Here is a 19833-nt window from a genome sequence, read left to right as displayed (position 1 = left end):
GAGGCAAGCTATTTGGGAAGGGGCACTGCGAGCTAATATCTTGTCTGATAGTATGCAGGGGTGCACAAATTTTCTGCTTTCCATTTCCCTGCAAACTCTCCCGTGCCTTCTACTCGTGGATCGAATAGTGTAATTGTTTCCCTTTAAAGTACTTTAATGGGTTATTGACAGGACATACTTGTCTGAAAAATGGCGGTACCTCATATCAGACCCTCACGTATTAGCAGAACAGGGTAGCATATCAAGAAGAGGCTGTCACTTTGATAAACCACCTGACCGCCAGTCGTCATCTTGCATCTGATGGCCACGAGTTGGTCACTGGCTTCATCTATGCTAACGGAAGGCATAACTAACAGCCGGATTAGCAATTCCACTTTCTCCATGTGCAGGGCATTGCAGTGTCCATGGTTGTGACCACTAACAACTAACTGTCACTATATAAGTGGTCGTAACCATGGATACCTAAGCTGCTGCAATGCCCTGAACATGAGGTAAGCAACATAGCAAATCAGAAGAACTATACTACATTTGTAATTGGAGCTATTTGCTAATATTATTATTACACCTACTACATACTGGGATACGATCTTGAAGATGGGAATACTCCTTTAAATTTCCGCTTGGTCTCCAGTATTTCGGTTCAGTAAGGTGTCCCAACCATTTTCGGCACTTTTTTCTTTTTTTTTTTGCAGTCTGCTATTCTACGTGTGATCCTCTAGATGGCGGCGTTTCTGTTGCATGTGTTTGATTCGGCCGTATCTTTCATCCAGACGGGTTCTCCCAGAGAGTGACCTACTGCAGAGCCCGTAATGAAACCTTTCCTTGCTTTTGTGGCTTTTAGATTTGTGTGCAAGAATAACGGTGTCCTGTTTGAGAACCAACTTCTGCAGATTGGTGTAAAGTCTGAATTCCGCCAGAACCTGGGTAAGCAGCGATGATAAAACGTGAATGGCCCACAATACGGCTTACCAATTAAATGGAGTTATTGCCTCCTGCTTTTGCTGTTCTAGTTATGTTTACCGTCTTTTCCTTCTGCTGTAGGTCGTATGTATTTGTTTTATGGTAACAAAACCTCGGTTCAGTTCCAGAGCTTTACACCCACTGTCTCGTATCCAGGTGACCTGCAGAATCATATCCTTCATGCACTGATCTGCTTGTGACTATTGTCACTAATAATATAGATATGAGTGCACATATTAACCTTTTTGAGTATTTTCTATCAAGTAAATGACAACATTCCAGACTGGAGTCATGTCAGTTGCCCTTTCTCTACTCCTGGCAGCTCTCTACAACACACACTACACCTCTTTTGTCAACCACACGGACAGTTATAAAAGCAGTGAGATGCTAGGGAAATTTGTAAAACGATTAGCTTCAGATATAAAACTCCAATGGATTCACAATAATTATCAATGCCAGGTGAGCAGTCTCCTGTGTATCCTATGAGATTCAGCTTTACATGGACTACCCTGCATCCTACTTGAATGAGCTGACTGAGAAACTTATCACAAGCAGGAGGCAGCCTGACATTAGAGACAATGCAAAGTAAGAGACCAATAGTTCGATGTCACTGCCGCCTTTTCTGAGCGCAAAGCAAATGCAGTTTTGATACGTTTCCAACAACATTCAGAGCAGAAGAATTAATCAAGTTGGCAGACAACTTGTAAATAGCAAGTCCACTAAATCGGGTACGCACAAGACATACATCGGGACTTCTGTGTTATTACTATGCTGCACTTTATAGCCAAATAAGCAATCCTGGAGTGCTGCCTTATTGTTTATAAAGAATGATTGTGTATTTGTTATTAGTTTCTATTTATTATCTTTTCGCCATCCTTAACATCCAGCAATACAGCTCAATATTCAGACCAAGCCGGTGGACCCAATGGTGGAAGGAGGGGCGCAAGTTCAGCAGGTGCTGAACATTGAGTGCTTAACGGACTTTGACGATGCACCTCTCATTAATATTAAGTTTAGGTAATTCACAACTTTAAATTCACATTGTTTTTTCTTCCTGAAAAATTACATATGTGACTGCAAGCCTAAGAGTATTTCTAATCTCCACTTATTTAAAAAAAAAAAAAAAAAATGTTTTGTCATTTTTAGGTATGGAGGAACACTACAAAACATCACACTAAAACTGCCGATTACCACCAACAAGTTCTTCCAAGCTACCGAGATGCCGTCCCAGGACTTTTTCCAGCGCTGGAAACAACTCAGCCTGTAAATGAATCTATCTTGTGACAATTTTTTCCTCTTTGGTTTTAACCCCTTCACGACATTCACCATACATGTACAACACAAGTTGGAAGCGGGTGTATGGAGCGGGCTCATGCAGTACCTGCCGCTAGCAATTGCAGGTGGAGCCGTGCTTTGCCCATGTTAAATTCCACTGTCAAGCTCTGACATCGGCATTTAGTGTCATTCTCTCCGCCCTTGACATGATCGTGTGTCGCCGATGGATTGTCAGCTGATGACCCCCCCCCCCCCCCCCCCCCCGTGCTTGTCATTATGGAGCTCCTCCGAAATTTTACATGTGGCCGGGTTTCAAAGGAGACCGTCATTTCTGCTATATACAGCGATGCTGTGGAATCACTGTATATAGCACAGGCGATCAGATGATCATAGCTTCAAGTCCCCTAAGGGCACTTACAAGTTCAGTGAAAGGGGGGGAAAAAAGTTTAAAAAAAAAATAACATTTCAAATTACCCTCCTCCCCAGGACATTGAAAGATCTAAAAAAAAAAAAAAAATACACATGTGGTGTCACCACGTTTAGAAAAGTCCTGACCGGTAAACACCTTAAACGGAAAAAATTCAACAACGGCAAAATTGTGTTTTCTTTATCGCTTCATTGGGGAACACAGGTAACCATTGGTGTGTGTGCTGCTGTCTCTAGGATGTTGACACTAGGCAAAAAAAAGAATTGGCTCCTCCTCAGCAGGGTACACCCACCAATCGGCACCAAGCTTGCATTATTGTCAGTAGGAGGCAGACCTGGATCTGATCCCAGATCCATCTTTTTCTCCTTGTTTGTGTGTTACTAACTTTTTTGCTTTGTTTCTCCAGTTCTTCTCTTCAGGGTAACATGGTGTCATTTCTCAGCCTGTTTTCCCAAAATATGTGACCCGAGAGCACAGTGTGCTGCCATCCACATCGTGCCCTCTGGTCTGTTAGGCAGGAACTTACCCCCTGACACTTAGGCTATGTGCACACGCTGCGGTTTTTGCTGCGGATCCACTGCGGTTTTGGCCGCTGTGTATCTGCAGCAGTTCTGCAGACAGTGTACAGTAGCATGTAAATCTATGTGATTTACAATCTGCTGTGCACATGCTGCGGATTTTTAACTGCGCAAAAGCTGTGGTTTTGAATCCGCAGGAAGAAATGACATGTCACTTCTTTTCTGCGGATTCTACTGCGGTTTACCATCTCCTCCATTGTAGAGGTGATAAACCGCAGGGGAAAACCGCAGGTAAAACCGCAGGTCATTTTACCTGCGGTTCCGCAGACCAATTCGCAGCGTGTGCACATAGCCTTAGTGTGTCTCAGGGTGACTTGTGGCAGCCAATCCTGTTCCCCAGGCCTCTTTTCGGAGCGGTGCCTGGAGGAAGACGGTGGTCACTTCTCTGTGGCCCTCCCCTTCTCAGGGTCACCATCGTCTTCTGCACCGTCTGGGGCCACAATGCTGCGGGAAGGAGGACGTCCGGTTCTTTTCCAGTGACCCACCCTCTCCTCACCTGGGGACTCCTGATGCCGTCCTCTGGATTGATAAGAGAGAGTCGGGACCTCAATCCGACAGGTATAGTCCCACCCTTCTTCTTTACAGTTAAAATTCAGGTGCGGAGGCATCTACAGGGATTATGGATGCTCCAGCTTCTTTCAGCTTACATCACGCATTTTTTCCTACTCGCCGACATCTGAGAAAAATTTACTCCCTGGCTTCAGGCCTTCACTTCCCCTGTATACACCCACCCTTATGCTCTCCAGCCAATCAGCATGCGAGGGCTCATAAACTCTCAGTCAAATGGGAGCACTCTGCTGATCCCACTCTAGCTCCAGCCTGTTCCCACCCCCATGTTTGCACCAGCCAATCAGCGCACTAAGGTTCTCGCTTCTATGGGTGCGTTTGACTATTCTTCCCACAGAGTGGGCTTTTTCAGCACGCTGGGTCAAAGCCCCTCTCCTTCCTTCCTTTCTGGCTCGTTGATATTACAGCTTCAACCACAGCTGTACAGTACCGTTCCCGCAGGACCTTCCTTCTTTCCTAGAGGCACACAGACTTTCTCAGATGGAGATTCTGCTCCCAGATCAGTCTCTCATTCAAAAAGCTCTCCCTGGGTGTTTTTCCAATCATAAGGCATTTGAAGGAATCTTTTTACAAAGCCGTGGGAACACCCGGAAAAGTGTTTCCCAGGTAGAAGGCAGTTTGGGACAAAAAGGTTATATGAGATCAATCTCCTCAGCAAATGAGCAGACTCCTCCTCCGTGGACTTTCCAATCTCACACCTGTCTGTTAAGACACTCCTGTCCCTTCCTGATGGCTCCTCTCTCAAGGTCTCCACTGACAGATCGAGGTCCTTGCCAAGTCTGCCTTTGAGGCTTCTAGCGCACTTCTCTGTCCTGCTTTTGCTTCCACTTGGGTAGCCAAGTCAGTGTCCGCCTGTGCAAAGCTCTTTCAGCAGGGCATTTTTTCAACGGCCTCAGCAGACAAACTGGACCCGATTACCCCAGCAACTAAATAGCTACTTGCCGTGTCACTTGACTCCGCCTGCTGCTCCGCCCGTGTTACCAGCATTATTGTAGCCGTATGTGGAATCCTCTGGCTCATGGCCTGGAGTGCGTACTCATCATCCAAGTCCCTTACCAATCTCCTTTCAGTGATCACTACTTTTCTGGTCTAAACTGGATCATCTCATTTCGGACGCCACAGACAGTTGAGTACCTCTATTCCCCAATCTAAGCCTAAACGTCCATTCACGAGGAGCTGTTCTCTTCAGTTTTGTTCCTTTTGTCATTTCTTTTCCTTTGGGAACCTCCTCCCAGCGAGATCGGTCCCTGATCCAGCGAGAGATGAGGAAACCCGTCGCAACAAGCCTTGCCTCATCATGGCGCTGTAAAGGCAGCTCTGCCAAAACACTCTGATGCCTGATCCAATAGATTTTCTTCGGCATGACTGGTCATCTCCACATGGGAATCCTCTCAGGTTGGGTGGCCATCTTATTTACCGGGACATGCAGACGTTTTTTAATGTCCCGCCCTCCAAGGTTCACATCTCAGGTTCCCGGTTTCTTCCAAGCCATCAACTCTCTCCTCCCGACAGAGGTCATTGAACCCGTTTCAGGAACACTTTTGGGGTTGTTATTCCAATCTTTCCGTGGTCAAAAAGGACTGTTCTCTCTGTCTGACCCTGGATCTCAAGCTACCAAACTGTTATTTTGGAATGGAATCCTCCTTTAGGTAATTGCATGTATGGACCCTGAAGAGTTCCTCTGCTCTGTGGACATCCAGGATGCCTATCTCCATATCCCAAACTTCTTGACACATCAGAGGTTTCTCTTTTTCATGGTCCAGGGGGAGCAGTCAGTTCACAGCTCTCCCTTCAGGCTCGCCACTCCCAGAGTGTTCATGAAGGTTATGGTAGCTGTCATAGCCATTCTTCGTTCCAAGGGTATTGTAGTCATTCTGTACCTGGACAACCTTCTGATCAAGGACCCGTCTTTTTGAGACTATTACATAAGTCTTCAGGTCACACTTGACACTCTTAGCCATCTAGGATGGGGAGTCAACACCGCAAAATAGTCTGTGGTCCCGGCCCAGCGCCTTGTTCTCTTAGGCAAAGTTCTTCCAGAGGAAAAGATTTCTACAATCCACCTGGTGATTCGTGCTTGGAGTCACCCATCCCCACGCTCTCTTTGACTCCACATGAGCGTTCTAGGGAAGATTATTGCCGCAATGAAAGCCTGTCCCTTTTGCGCAGTTCCTTACCCAGCCCCTCTAGCTTTCCCTCATTGAGACAAAAGGATCTAGTCTCTGGATTGCCTCCATTCTTCTGACTCTACGAGTGAGGCAATCTCTGGCCTGGTCGCTTTATCTCCAACTCCATTCGGCAGGGGAGATCATTCCTTCCCATTCACTGGCAAGTTGTCACGACGGGCATATGTCTCCTCGGCTAGGGGGTGGTCTTCCTTCATCACACAGTTCAGGGTTGTGGGAAACCTCTCTTCCCATCAACCTTCTGGAAATTAGAGCCATCTAGCTCTCTTCTTCACTGGCAAGACCTAGCAGACAAAATTGGATTCAATCTGACAATGCCACTGCTGTGACATACAGCAAGTCTGTCATGTCGGAGGTCTCACAGATTCTAACTTGAGCCGAGCAACATGTGCAAGCGATATCAGCAGTGCATATTCCAGGCGTGTGCAACTTGGCCACTGACTTCCTAAGCCGCCAGGGTCTTTCCTCGAGTGAGTGGTCTCTGTGCTCAATCAGATCGGTCAAAAAAGCCGTACAATCACGACGTCGTTTTGATGGCATCTTGAGTGAATCACAAGGACTCTCGTTTTGTGGCCAGGTCTCACGACCCCCTGACAGTCTGTTACGACACCCAGGTCATTCCCTGATCTCCGTTTCAACTTCTGTACCTTTTTCCACCTCGTTTTCTGATCCCCAGACTTGTCAAGAAGATCAAGATGGAAGATTATACCAGTCATCTTAGTCACTCCAGACTGTCCCAGGAGAGCCTGGTCTGCAGAGTTAGTGAACCGACTCACAGATGTACCTTGGAAACTCCCAGACCTACTCTCTCAGCATCGCCTCTTCCACCACTATTAACTAGTAAAATGCCGCTGACAGTTTAATGTGCGCTTCCGCAATCGGGCCGGAAATCCTACCGGTGACCCCTGTCACATGATCACAGGTCATGACAACCAGAGGTCTCCTGGAGACCTCTATGGTTGTCACTGCCAGATTGCTATGAGCGCCACCCGGTGTTCGGCACTCATAGCAAATAAATAATTCTACTACATAGATGCAATCTGATCATTGCCTGTATGTAGCAGAGCCGATCGGGTTAAGGCAGCTCCTAGTCTCCTATGGAGGCTATTGAAGCATGCCAAAAGAAGAAGAAAAAAAAAATAAAACTTTAAGTTTCCCCCCCCCCTTCACCCCATTCAAAATGAAGCAAAAAATCAAACATGCACATATTTGGTATCAAAACGGCAGAATTACGTCTTTTGGTTGCCGTGACATTGCATTAAAATGCAATAACGTGCGATTTTAAAGATCGTATCTGCAGAAAAATGTTATCAATAAAAATGTCAGCTCCTCGCGCAAAATATAAGCCCTCGCCCAACCCGAGATCATGAAAAATGGAGACGCAACGGGTCTCTGAAAATGGCGTAATTTTTTAATAACAAACTTTGGAATTTTTTTTCACCACCTTGATAAAAAAAGAACCTAGACATGCTTGGTGCCTATGAACTCGTAATGACCTGGAGAATCATAATGGCAGGTCAGTTTTAGCATTTGGTGAACATGGTTAAAAAAAAAAATCCAAAAAAGTTGTGTAATTTAATTTTTTTGCAATTTCACCGCACTTGGAATTTTTTTTCACATTTTTGAGTATTCGACATGGTAAAACCAATGTTGTTGTTCAAAAGTACAACTTTTCCCGCAAAAAATAAGTCCTCACATGGCCATATTGATGGAAAAATAAAAAAGTTATGGCTCTGGGAAAAACTTACTGTCGCCTCATTGAGGGACACAGAACCATGGGTGTTATGCTGCTGTCCACTAGGAGGCGACACTATGCATAATCTGAAAAAGATTAACTATGGCTCCTCCTCTGCAGTATACACCCCTGGACGGCGTCAGCCTTCTCCAGTTTTTGCTTAGTGTCGCAAGGAGGCACACCTAAAGATATATTTATTTTTTTTTCCCGTTTTTTTCTTCCGGATGACAGATGAAGAAAAGCGGGTCTCCTGTGAGACTCCTGGCATGGCTCCTTCCTCGGCCCCCTATTATGTGGTGCCCAGTTGAAGTTGAGATGGCTGTTCCCCATGTCGCTCCTTCCCCAGCCCTGCGGGTGCTGGTTCGAAGTCGAGACCCCCCCCTCGTTCCCCAATTCCTTTTGGTCTTGGGTTGAGGTTGAGGTCGAGGTCGAGGTGAGGAGGAAGCCCCCTGATGGTGACAGCAGCACCCTCCCTAATCCTCCTCTGGGGGTTTTAGGTTGAGACGCCTCAGGTAGGGTCTGTACCATGGCAATCCGCACAGTATCCAGGGACCCCAGCCAGCTGCGGGCTCCTGTCGGGGCCGGGGGGAGTGCGGGCAGGCATAGCACATACAGACACAGGGCTCCCTGCGCCCCTGTCTCTGCGGCAGCATCACTTCTATAGCGCCTCGGGGACCCATCACAGGGCCCAGCTTCCGATTGTGGCCCCACCGCTAGCCTGCCTTTCAATCCGGGGGGGTCCGCCCCCCTCCTGGACTACTGCGCCAACCTGGAGCCCTTTCTGGGCATAGGTGTCTAATTTAGGCCGTGGCTTCGGCCTAGCTGTGGTCGCCGCCTCCTCTCCGCCCCCCGGATAACAAATGACACTCCACAGTGTCATAGAAGGGGCAGATCGAGGCAGAAAGGGCGTGTTTTTACATATCCCTGCACTCTCTTTCTCAGCTCTTCGCCCTCTTCTCCTTCCTCATCCTCTCGGCCTTTTCTGACGCAGGCATCAGCAGAACCACGCCAGCCAGTCTCCCGGGGGCACAGGACGGTGGATCTTCGGCACTGGACCTAGGGGCACACTGGTGGGGTAAGATCACAGCTCGAGTTTTTGTGCTCTGCTGTGAATTTGGATTCCCTGTAAGGCTCTCCTATAGGTTTCCCCTGCATATCCACCCCTGTAGGGCTCTCTCATAGCCAGCCCTTCCGTGCTCTGAGCACTATGCCAGGCTCAAGGTACAAGAGAACCAGGCAGGACTGCTTTTATGCTTTCTGCACAGCCTGCAAAACCACTCTCCCCAGTGGCAGCACGTACCCCCACTGTCGGGACTGTATCCAGAATACTGGGTCAGAACCCCAAGAGGCTCCTACCAATGCTCAGCGGCTGCTACCACGCTGTAATGGGCTACCCAGATGTAGCAGTCTGACACAGTCCATAGATAACCTAACCTCCACATTACTCCAGGCTCTGCAGGGTCATGTCTCGGCTATGAGCGTTACCCAGCAAAGGGACAGCTCCACTCAGGGACAGGCCGTTTCTGGCTCTCCCAGACGTAAGCGGACCCGCACGACGCGTTCCTCTGCGTCATCCCATAGCACACGGTCATCCCCCCTCCAGGGAGAGACACCGTAGTTCCAGGTCGCCTAGACCGTCCCCTGCCAGAGACAGACAACGCAGATCTCCGCAGCGACCCCCGACTACAGAAGACCTCCGCCCCAGCTCACCCACCAGGGAACGCCTCAGTGATACGCAGGATTCGGAAGGCATCTGTGACTCCGACTCAGACAACGAAACGGAGAGGCCTCTGGTCCCTGGCCCCTCTAGCAATACAGCGCTAGTTGAGGACATAATTTCTTCCATCCATCGGGTGCTGGACACTTCTGACCCACCCCCGGAAGCCCCAGAACACAAGATTTGCTTTGAAGGTGTTCTGAAACCACCTAAGGTTTTCTCTAAACACAAAGCAGTGGACAGATCCACCCGAAGTGGACCCCCCAGTCTCTAGACTAGCAGCACAGACCCTCCTCTCACTGCCAGATAGCTCAACCTTCAGTGACGCAGCAGACCGGCAGGTAGAACGCATGGCTCGTTTAGTTTTTGAAGTGGCAGGGGCCTCCCTGGCCCCCGTGTTCGCTTCAGCTTGGGCGGCTCAGGCCATTCTAGCTTGGGCCAAAACATTGCAAGATGGCCTCCAAGCTTCAAATCCTGAGCTGTCAGACCAAGCGGTTCAAATAGCAGTAGTAGCAAATTACATGCTTCATGCAGCCCTTGACTCTGCAAGAGGTGTAGCGGGGATAGCAGCAAACGCCATCACAATTTGGCGTTTCCTCTGGCTGCGGGAATGGAAAGCGGATGCGGCCTCAAAGTCCCTCACGCATCTCCCGTACCTCAGTGGACGGCTTTTCGGTGAAAAGTTGGACACAATGATATCCAACGCCACTGGGGGTAAGAGTACCTTTCTCCCTCAACTAAAACCTAAATGCACGTTTAAACGGCGTAACCAAACACGATTCCGATCCTTTTGGAATTCTTCGGGCTGGTCCGTCTCGCGCCCAGCACAAAATCGTAACCGCTCTCCACGCAGGGACAACCCACGGGCGGCGCAGAGGCCGGACAGGACCTGGCAGTCGAAAGCAGGCCAGGCGAAACCCAAGGGAGGAAAACCTCAGAATTTCGCCTCATCATGACTCACGAACTCCGAAAGACACCCCACCAGTAGACGGACGACTTCTACTCTTTCAGCAAATCTGGCTGCCTATTACAGAAGACAGGTGGGTCAGGGAAATAGTGTCTTCCGGATACAAGATAGAGTTCATTTCCAGTCCACCGAACCGGTTCTTCCTCTCTGTTCCACCAAAACCGCCAGACAAGGCTCGTGCCTTCCACCAAGCGGTCTCTATTTCAAGCAGGAGTCGTAGTACCGGTTCCTGCGACCAAACGCTTCCGAGGGTTCTACTCCAATCTATTCGTAGTCCCCAAGAAAGGAGGCAGCGTCCGGCCCATACTAGACCTAAAACAACTCAACAAATATGTACGGGTCCGTCATTTTCGCATGGAGTCCCTTCGGTCCATCATTGCGTCCATGGAGCAGGGAGAATCTCGCCTCCATAGACATACAAGACGCATACCTGCATATACCAATTGCTCCCATCCATCAAAGATTTCTCAGGTTCGCGATGAACCAGGACCACTACCAGTTCGTGGCTCTCCTGTTCGGACTCGCCATGGCTCCCAGAACGTTTAACAAGATCATGGCAGCCACCATGGACGTTCTACACTCTAGAGGCATTGTAGTCGTTCCATACCTGGACGACCTTCTCATCAAGGCTCCCACCTTCAAGGACTGCGAGGTCAGCGTCTCAATCACAATCGACAGTCGCCTGGGCTGGTTAGTCAACTTACAAAAGTCATCGACTACACCGAGTCAGTCCCTGACCTTCCTGGGGATGCTATTCGACACGTCCAGGGGTCTGGTGCTCCTTCCCAGGGACAAGGCACTGGCTCTCCGTCTGGGAGTTCGCATACTCCTCCGCAATCCTCCCCGATCTCTCCGGTTTGCCATGAGAGTCCTCGGCAGGATGGCAGCAGCAATGGAGGCGGTACCATTTGCCCAGTTTCACCTCAGGCCTCTTCAACTAGCCATCCTCAAGTCTTGGGACAGGAATCCCTTCTCCCTCGACAGGAAGTTCCGGCCGACATCATCAACCAGGAGGTCCCTACACTGGTGGCTCAAGCCAACTTCGCTTGCAAGGGGAAAATCCTTTCAGGTCAATGGAAGGTCCTGACCACCGATGGAAGGTCCTGACCACCGATGCAAGCCTGACAGGTTGGGGTGCGGTGCACCTACATCACAGGGCACAAGGAAAGTGGTCACCAGTGGAAGCGACCTTGCCCATCAATATCCTGGAAATTCGGGCCATCTTCCTGGCACTGAGAGCCTTTCATCACTTGCTGTGGCAGCCTCTCATATCAGGATACAGTCGGACAATGCCACGGCGGTGGCATATGTGAATCACCAAGGCGGGACCCGCAGTACCCAGGCGGTGAGAGAAGTGGCACATATCCTCCACTGGGCGGAAGACACGAGGTCGGTACTCTCTGCGGTCCACATTACTTGGGTGGACAACTGGGAAGCCGACTTCCTCAGCAGACAAGGAATGGACTCGGGGGAGTGGTCTCTCCATCCCGAAATTTTTCACCAGATCTGCCATCGCTGGGGGACCCCGGACGTGGACCTAATGGGATCCCATCTCAATGCCAAGGTCTCCAATTTCATGGCCAGGACATGCGACCCGTGATCGCTCGGAACGGATGCCCTGGTTCAGGACTGGACCCAGTTCCAGCTTCTGTACATTTTTCCACCCCTCCCCCTGATCTCCAGAGTCGTGAGGAAGATAAACAAGAGGGAGTTCCAACCATCCTGATTGCGCCGGACTGACCCAGACGTACATGGTACGCCAACATCGTACAACTTACAGCAGACGCCCCCTGGCGTCTCCCCGACCGTCACTACATTCTGTCACAAGGTCCGTTCTACGATCAGAACTCAGAGGCTCTCAATTTGACGGCGTGGCCCTTGAAACCTGGGTTCTAACCCAGGCAGGGCTCTCCCCGTATGTCATTACGACTATGATCAGGGCAAGGAAGCCAGCCTCCGCCAAGATTTATTACCGTACCTGGAGAGCTTTCTTTACCTGGTGCGAATCTCGCAGACAGGTCCCACTCCCTTATTCCCTCCCGAAGGTACTCGGTTTTCTTCAATCGGGCCTGGACGCCAGGCTATTCCTAGGCTCGCTTAAGAGCCAGTTGTCAGTGCTTTCAGTGCTTTTCCAAAGGTGTACTGCTAACAAGCCGCAAGTAAGGACTTTTCTCCAGGGAGTTTCCCGATTAGTCCCCCCCCCCCCCCCCACAGATGTCCACTGGAAACGTGGGACCTCATCCTGGTCCTGACAGCATTGCAGGCACCACCTTTCGAACCCCTTAAGGAAGTCCCACTCCGCATTCTGTCACAGAAGGTGTTTTTTCTGGTGGCAATCACCTCGCTACGCAGGGTGTCTGAATTGTCAGCACTCTCCTGCAGACGGTCCTTCCTAGCCTTTCACAAGGACAAGGTGGTTCTCCGTACAGTACCATCCTTCCTTCCGAAGGTTGTGTCCAACTTCCACCTCATTGAGGAAATTTCACTGCCATCCCTTTGCCCGGTTCCGGTTCATAGAGTGGAGAAGGCTCTGCTTACGCTAAACCTCGTCAGGGCATTGCGTATATACGTGTCTAGGACTGCACCCTTCCGGAAGTCTGATTCCCTTTTCATTCTTTTGCAAGGGTCTGCCGGCTTCCAAAGCTACCCTTGCCAGGTGGATCAAGTCCACCATACAAGAGGCTTACCGACTTAACAATTCTCCTCTTCCTGCCGGTATCACGGCGCACTCTACGCGGGCAGTAGGGGCCTCCTGGGCCATTCGGCACCAGGCTTTGGCACAGCAAGTGTGTAAGGCGGCCACTTGGACTAGCCTACACACTTTTACGAAACACTACAGTGTTCATACCCAGTCCTCAGCGGATGCGAGCCTGGGTAGACGGGTTCTGCAGGCGGCAGTGCCCCAAGTTTAGGGTCCTGCTAGCACAATATTCGTCCATTGCTTCCCACCCAGGGACTCCTTTGGGATGTCCCATGGTTCTGTGTCCCCCACTGAGGCGACAGAGTAAAGGAGATTTTTGTGTACTCACCGTAAAATCTCTCTTAGCCTCTAATTGGAGGACACAGCTCCCACCCTGTTGCCCTTACAGGCCGTTGTTTACGGTTGACTTCTCATATTGTTCTTTGAGCTCGTACACAGTGGCCTTCTTACAGGCATGGTTATGTCGTTTTTGTTACGTTCCTTCTAATGCTTTTGCACAAAACTGGAGAAGGTTGACGCCGTCCAGGGGTGTATACTGCAGAGGAGGAGCCATAGTTAATCTTTTTCAGATTATGCATAGTGTCGCCTCCTAGTGGACAGCAGCATAACACCCATGGTTCTGTGTCCCACAATTAGAGGCTAAGAGAAAGAGATTTTACGGTGAGTACACAAAAATATCCTTTTCTCGCCATGCAAAAAATAAGCCATCACACAGGTCAATGGGTCGAAAAATAAAAATGTTATGGGTCTCGGAAAATAGCGAGACAACCTCCCAAATTTTTTTTTTTTTTTTGTAAACCAGATGTTTTTTTCACCACTAAAATAATAATAAAAGGACATGTTTGGTGTTGCTGTAATCGTATTGATGTGGAAAATCCTACTGCAAGGTAATTTTTTACCACAAAATATACACCTTAGAACAATTCCCAAAAAGCACAATTCAGAACTGCGTTTTTTTTCACAATTTCACGACACTTAAATTTGTTTTTCCCCATTTTCCAGTATACTATTTGGTAAAATTAATGCTGTCATTCAAAAGTACAACTCTTCACGCAAGTAACAAGTCCTCACATGTCATTGTGGACAGAAAAATAAGAGTTATGGTTCTGGGAAGAAAGGGATGAAAAAGCGAAAATTCAAAAATGGTAAATTGGCCCCGTCCTGAAGGGGTTAAAGATCATTTTTGCTATTGGGTTTTATTACAGTGTTGCACAATTTGCTTTCTCTATGTTGCACTGGTTATGGATGGCTGAAGAGTCAACTGAGAATCCATCAGTGAGCCTGTGACTGTCAGACAGGAGAGTTTATAATGGTTATCCGTCCTTTCCTCAGCTAATAACCACAGAACATATCAAAGTTGAATGTTTAAGGAAACATTAAGCCTGTAAAAACCAACCTTTGCAACATTGTTAATGTATTTTATTTTAGTACTATTTTTAGTTTAGCACTATTTTTTTTTTTTAATCTACTCAATTTACTAATTTTTCCACATTTACAGGCCTCAACAAGAAGCACAGAAAATTTTCAAAGCCAACCATCCCATGGATTCTGAAGTGACGAAAGCAAAGGTAAGTTCTGTTCTTGTACAAAGAACCATTGATCTCAGTAGCTGAGCCAGACCCCTTCTCTGACATGACCACTATATAGACAGAGAAAGGGGGCTGGCTCAGCTATAAAAACACAAGTAATGGACCTGCTGATAGGGTAAATTTCTGGTTTAAAGGGATTCTGTCAGCACAGAACAACTGTTCAAACCAAGCACAGACACTCGGGGCCAAACCTTTCACTACACCTTCACATCTGCTATCTCCACCAGCGCTTTGTATGGTCATAGATTTTGTTTTTTTCCCACTTTGCCAGTTATTGGGCTTCGGTTCTGCTCTGCTAGAAAATGTGGATCCTAATCCAGACAACTACGTGGGTGCTGGCATCATCCAGACGAAATCTGTACAGGTCGGATGTTTACTGCGTTTAGAACCCAATATTCAAGCTCAGGTAAGTCTTTACTTACATCGCCTTTAACCCCTTTATGACCTTGTGACTTTCCGTTCTTGTTTTTCCCCCTCTTTTTTCCAAGAGCCATAACGTTTTTATTTTCCATCAATATGGCCGTGTCAGGGCTTTTTTTTTTTTTTGCCGGACGAGTTGTACTTTTAAATGACTCCATTTATTTTACCGTACATTGTGCTGAAAAATGGGAAAAAATGGTCACTATTCATGACACGCTTCCACCCGGTACCTGTTAAATTCCGCTGTCTGTGATTGGCAGCCGGATTTAACAGTCCCAGCACAAACTGAATGCGGGGCACCTGTTCCAAGCGTGACAGGTTTTATCTGAGACCGTGGCGCTTTGGCGGGAGAGACCAAATTGGACCGATTTGCACGAATGTTTGGGGGGGCTGCTACTGCCCCTTATTGTGCATGCCATACCCCAATCAGGTTCTCCTCTTTTAGCTAAAGAGTACTGCATCCTAAAGCACGGCTGGCCGTTTGCTCGAATAGCAGTATTAGTTAATTCATGGAGGTTTCAATATCAGTTGCAGATTTGCTTCTTAATTAGGAAATTACTAGTTTCCTCCTCTGAATATCACTGTCCTCTCCTCTTTTTTTCAGATGTACCGACTGACATTGCGAACCAGCAAAGAAAGCGTTTCCAAGCACCTATGTGAGCTCTTATCCAAGCAGTTCTAAGCCAACGGAAAAGGATGTGATTGCTAAAGACAGTAAAACTGGCAAACACTACACGGGATCAGTTTACCATGCATCAAACAAAAAAAACTGCGTGTCTGTATGCATGTGACGGCAGAGACGGCGCCCCCCGGTGGCCTCTCTGCAGATTTGTCATTATTTTGTGTGTATGTGCGTGTGCGGTCTACGTCCAGTAAAGTCCCCCCCAAAAAAGAGACTTTACAACTTGTATAAAAAAAAGGCTAACTATTAATATTCTATCGTCATAAGATGCGTGGTTGTTCTCCTAGATTTTGTAGTTCTTGCTGTGACTATAAATTTACTAGACTGAAAGGGATGCATGAAGCCCCCCTGAAATGCAGACTTAGAGGGTACATCTCTCTCTCTCTCTCTCTCCATGTGGATAAGGGATCAGAAGTCTGCATGCTGACCCCCCCCAGGCATATCACTTGCTTCTTTTTGGAAAGGACGCAGACACCATTGACGCCGTAAAGCAGCAGCCATTTGTGTTCTTACTTTTTACGTGTCCTTTTTTCTTTTTCGGATGTTAAGAAATTCGTGATCCGCATTTCATTACTTTCAGTACAGGAGTGACACAAGGTAGGTGACCCGACGGACCATCTACAAGTTTCGGAATAATGTTGCCAAATTCCGCCTAGGAGGATAGTCACTGTCTCATATATGCAAGACCATGTTTTTTTTTTTTTCGTCTGTCTGTGCCAGTGAAATCGTGTTTTTGAAGTGAGGAACGTGTTGCCCCACCCCCCCATCCACCCTTCCACGACCCTTAAAGTCTGTCCTAGTAATGAGTATTGCTGAACATTGCAGATTTCTATTCAGACGTTTCAAGCCTCGCTGCTTAGACGGACCCCCGTTTTTTTTCTTCTTACTCCGTGTTGTCATACGACGGTCCGTTTTGATTGAAGCATTCCATGCCTTTTGTATCCTATTCGGTGATTCAATCCTGATCTTTTACCTCGTACAGTCATTCCAAGTCTGTACAAAGCCGTATGTCTGACTTCCCTCAACCTCCTTTTAAACTGTCTCCTAACTTTTGGGAAAGGGGGTGCACATAACCATAGTGTTTTATTATTTTTAGTGAGAAGTACTAGCCCAGCACAGTAAAGATCAATATCCGATTCTGTCCATCTCGTAACGACTTCGCTACCCACTAGCTGCAGGTTCTTAATACCTCCCAAAAAAAAAAAATTCTTAAACCTGTCTCGCAACTTATGGCTTAAATTTTTTTAAGATATTTCTTTAATTTGTTTTATTTCTCATGTATGGCTTATAATTTTACTGTTTTTATTTCTTTTTTAAGGTGGGGTTTATTTTTTATTTTTTTTTATAAACCTGCCGATGTATATAGGTATATATAAATATATAAGATATTATATAAATGTTAATACATAATCAAAGAGGTACATGGATAATGTCAAGACTCGCATCCCAGAAACTTGGCCGCCACACCCAACCAGCCCAATGAAACTCATTCGCCCAACAACCAATCCTACCTGCCGGAGGCCGCTCTGATTCTTGTAGTCCTACGTCTCATTCAAGAATCCTCATTGGTCGTTTTATTAAAGGGCTAATACACATTGGCTGCTTCTGCCTTCACTGCTGTAGTAAAGGATGACCACATAGCCCTTATATTATCTACAGAGGCCGTAGCGAAGACTTAAAGGCTTACTTCCATCTCCAAGATCCTTTCCCAGTGTGTAGTAGGTATAATAATATTTGCAAATACCTCCAATTAGAAATGTATAGTTCTTCTGATTCACTGTCACTAAACCCATGTGCAGGACATAGCACATGGTAGCCCTGCACATGGGATAACACAATTCAGAAGAACTATACTACATTTCTAATTGGAGGTATTTGCTAGTTATTGTTACACCTGCTAAATATTGGGATAGGATATTGAAGATGGGAATACCCCTTTAATTAGGTTATTACTTTAGCAGCTGATGGAAGCTTTTAAACGTGGAAGCCCTTTTAAAGGGGATTGTCTTGCTTCTGTTTTTTCAGAACGTCTCACCCTTCAGCTCATCACCCTCTGTTGGGGTCACTCAGTTACACCATAGGTGTCCATGCACATTAGTCCTAAAATTGATGAAAATAAACATTTTACCATAACGAACATCTCGTTTTAGCCAGTGGTCGGAAGCGCAACTTTTTTTTTTTTTTTCACCCTTTCAGAGGTTTAGAAAATTGATGGATGGATGGATCGCTGGTGATCCACTGATCAGCAGTATAAATGGGCTGTGCTGAGTATTACAGCTTATGTTCCAATGAAGTGAATAGGACAATGCTGCCCTTTTTAAAATAGCCGATAAGTGACGAACGGCGCCACCAATCAGATCCGAAGAATGGTCCATCAATATTCTGTACCTGGGGAGAACCTCTTTAAGTTGTATTACACCCCTGTGTAGAGTCAGGCAGCACCAGCGACCATCCTGATTTGGCTACAGAGAGGCGGATGGACCCTCATTTTTAACCACAATTTTTAAAAGCTGGCACCATATAATGACCTATTTTGTATAGTGACATTGAAAAGAAAAATTTGTGCATTGGACCCCTTGACACTCCCTCCCACAAGCCGTCCGTGCATTGGGAGGGCGGGCATGTCAATTTCATTCATTTTTTTTTTTTTTTTTATACTATGTCCATTTTTTCATTCTTTTGTGGTTATGGAGTGCAGTTTTTCGCGGGTGCTGTTTTTTTTCCCTTTCGCCTATTGCCCTGCTAGTTCTACCAGCTCCCGAGAGTGTAGCTGCATATGGCTGTATTGCCGAAGCTTCGTGCGTCCTGTATCATGTTAGACTTACATATTTTCTATCTGTATTTTATAAACTGTATCATTCCCACTCCAAAAGTCCTGGAATAAAAAGGTTGAGCCATGGAATTCTTTTTTATTTTCTATGTTTAGAAACCACTTATTCTTTGCCATCGTTGCACCTTTTATTTAGCGAAGGGATCGTACCGAGGATCCAGTTGTCAGTGCAGGTAAGTTTGGTTAAGATGATGCGTGACAATCTAACGATTCCTTAGCCTGGCATTTCAGGAGATAGCGGAGGCTTAGGCTATGTGCACACGTAGTTTTTAGTCTCTGCGGATTTTGTAGAGAAAACCGCAGGAAATCCGCAGGACAAAGTGCTGCGGTTTTTCTGCGGATTATCTGCGTTTTTTCTGCGGTTTTGCCCTGCGGTTTTACACCTCATAATGGATGAGGTGTAAAACCGCAGCGTTTCTGCACCAAACAATTGACATGCTGCGGATTGTAAACCGCAGCAAAACCGCGCGGAAAAAAACGCAGCATGTGCACAGCTTTTTTATTTCCATAGGAAATAAAGGTACTGTACAACGCAGCAAAATCTGCGTTTCTGCAGAGCCAAAAATGCTGCGGAAACGCAGCAGAATCCGCAGCGTGTGCACATACCCTTAAGCTGTGTCGCCATCTAGAATGTGCCAGACTGCGGTGCCGAGGGCCCACCCATTTTATTGGCTGTGGTGGCCGACTGTTTTGCTACCTGCAAATTTCACATTTCCCTATTCACAAATTTGCCTGTGTTTCTATGTAATAAACAGGGTAGTTTGTTAAATGACTGAGATGATTTCTGTACAGTGTGAAACTAATTCTCATATAGTTGGAATAGAGAGCCTGTTCCTGGAGCGCGGCCCACTGGAAGTTTACACTGCTTTATAAAATGTTCACGAAATATAGTCCCCTGATTCGTTAATAAAGTTATTTTTTTTCTTTTGCCATTTTTCTCCTTTCTGTTTTGGCTGGAGGATTTTGTACTATGCTTGTCAAAATGGATCAAATTAGAAAAGGCTTTTTTTTATTTTTTTAAGTTTATTTTCTCCTTCGCCTCATTGGGGGACACAGGACCATGGATGTTATGCTGCTGCCACTAGGAGGCCGACACTAATTGAATACAAAAAGATTAGCTCCTCTGCAATATACACCCACACGCTGGCTTCAGCCGAACCAGCTCTTGCTTAGTTTCTGTAGGAGGCACATGGGCCTGG

The 19833-nt window shown here is 47.0% G+C and overlaps 1 protein-coding gene across 3 annotated transcripts in view; it reads left to right on the top strand.

Annotated features, from left to right (window-relative positions):
- LOC141085541 (AP-2 complex subunit alpha-1) overlaps positions 1 to 18706 on the top strand; it is a 77652-nt gene extending 58946 nt beyond the window's left edge. For all 3 annotated transcript variants that reach the window (XM_073570980.1, XM_073570979.1, XM_073570981.1), the window contains 7 exons: positions 842 to 924; positions 1042 to 1132; positions 1855 to 1977; positions 2107 to 2223; positions 14612 to 14681; positions 14974 to 15108; positions 15727 to 18706. In XM_073570980.1, coding sequence (XP_073427081.1) covers positions 842 to 924; positions 1042 to 1132; positions 1855 to 1977; positions 2107 to 2223; positions 14612 to 14681; positions 14974 to 15108; positions 15727 to 15804 — 697 coding nt within the window. In that variant the 3' untranslated portion in view covers positions 15805 to 18706. The remainder of the gene's footprint in view (positions 1 to 841; positions 925 to 1041; positions 1133 to 1854; positions 1978 to 2106; positions 2224 to 14611; positions 14682 to 14973; positions 15109 to 15726) is intronic.
- Positions 18707 to 19833: the final 1127 nt, after the last annotated feature.

Source organism: Dendrobates tinctorius, unplaced genomic scaffold (assembly GCF_039654945.1).
Source record: "Dendrobates tinctorius isolate UK_male_01 unplaced genomic scaffold, ASM3965494v1 ptg000028l, whole genome shotgun sequence".
Classification (NCBI taxonomy): domain Eukaryota; kingdom Metazoa; phylum Chordata; class Amphibia; order Anura; family Dendrobatidae; genus Dendrobates; species Dendrobates tinctorius.
The sequence above is the reverse complement of the archived record's forward strand: the minus strand, read 5'-3'. Positions and strand labels throughout refer to the sequence as shown.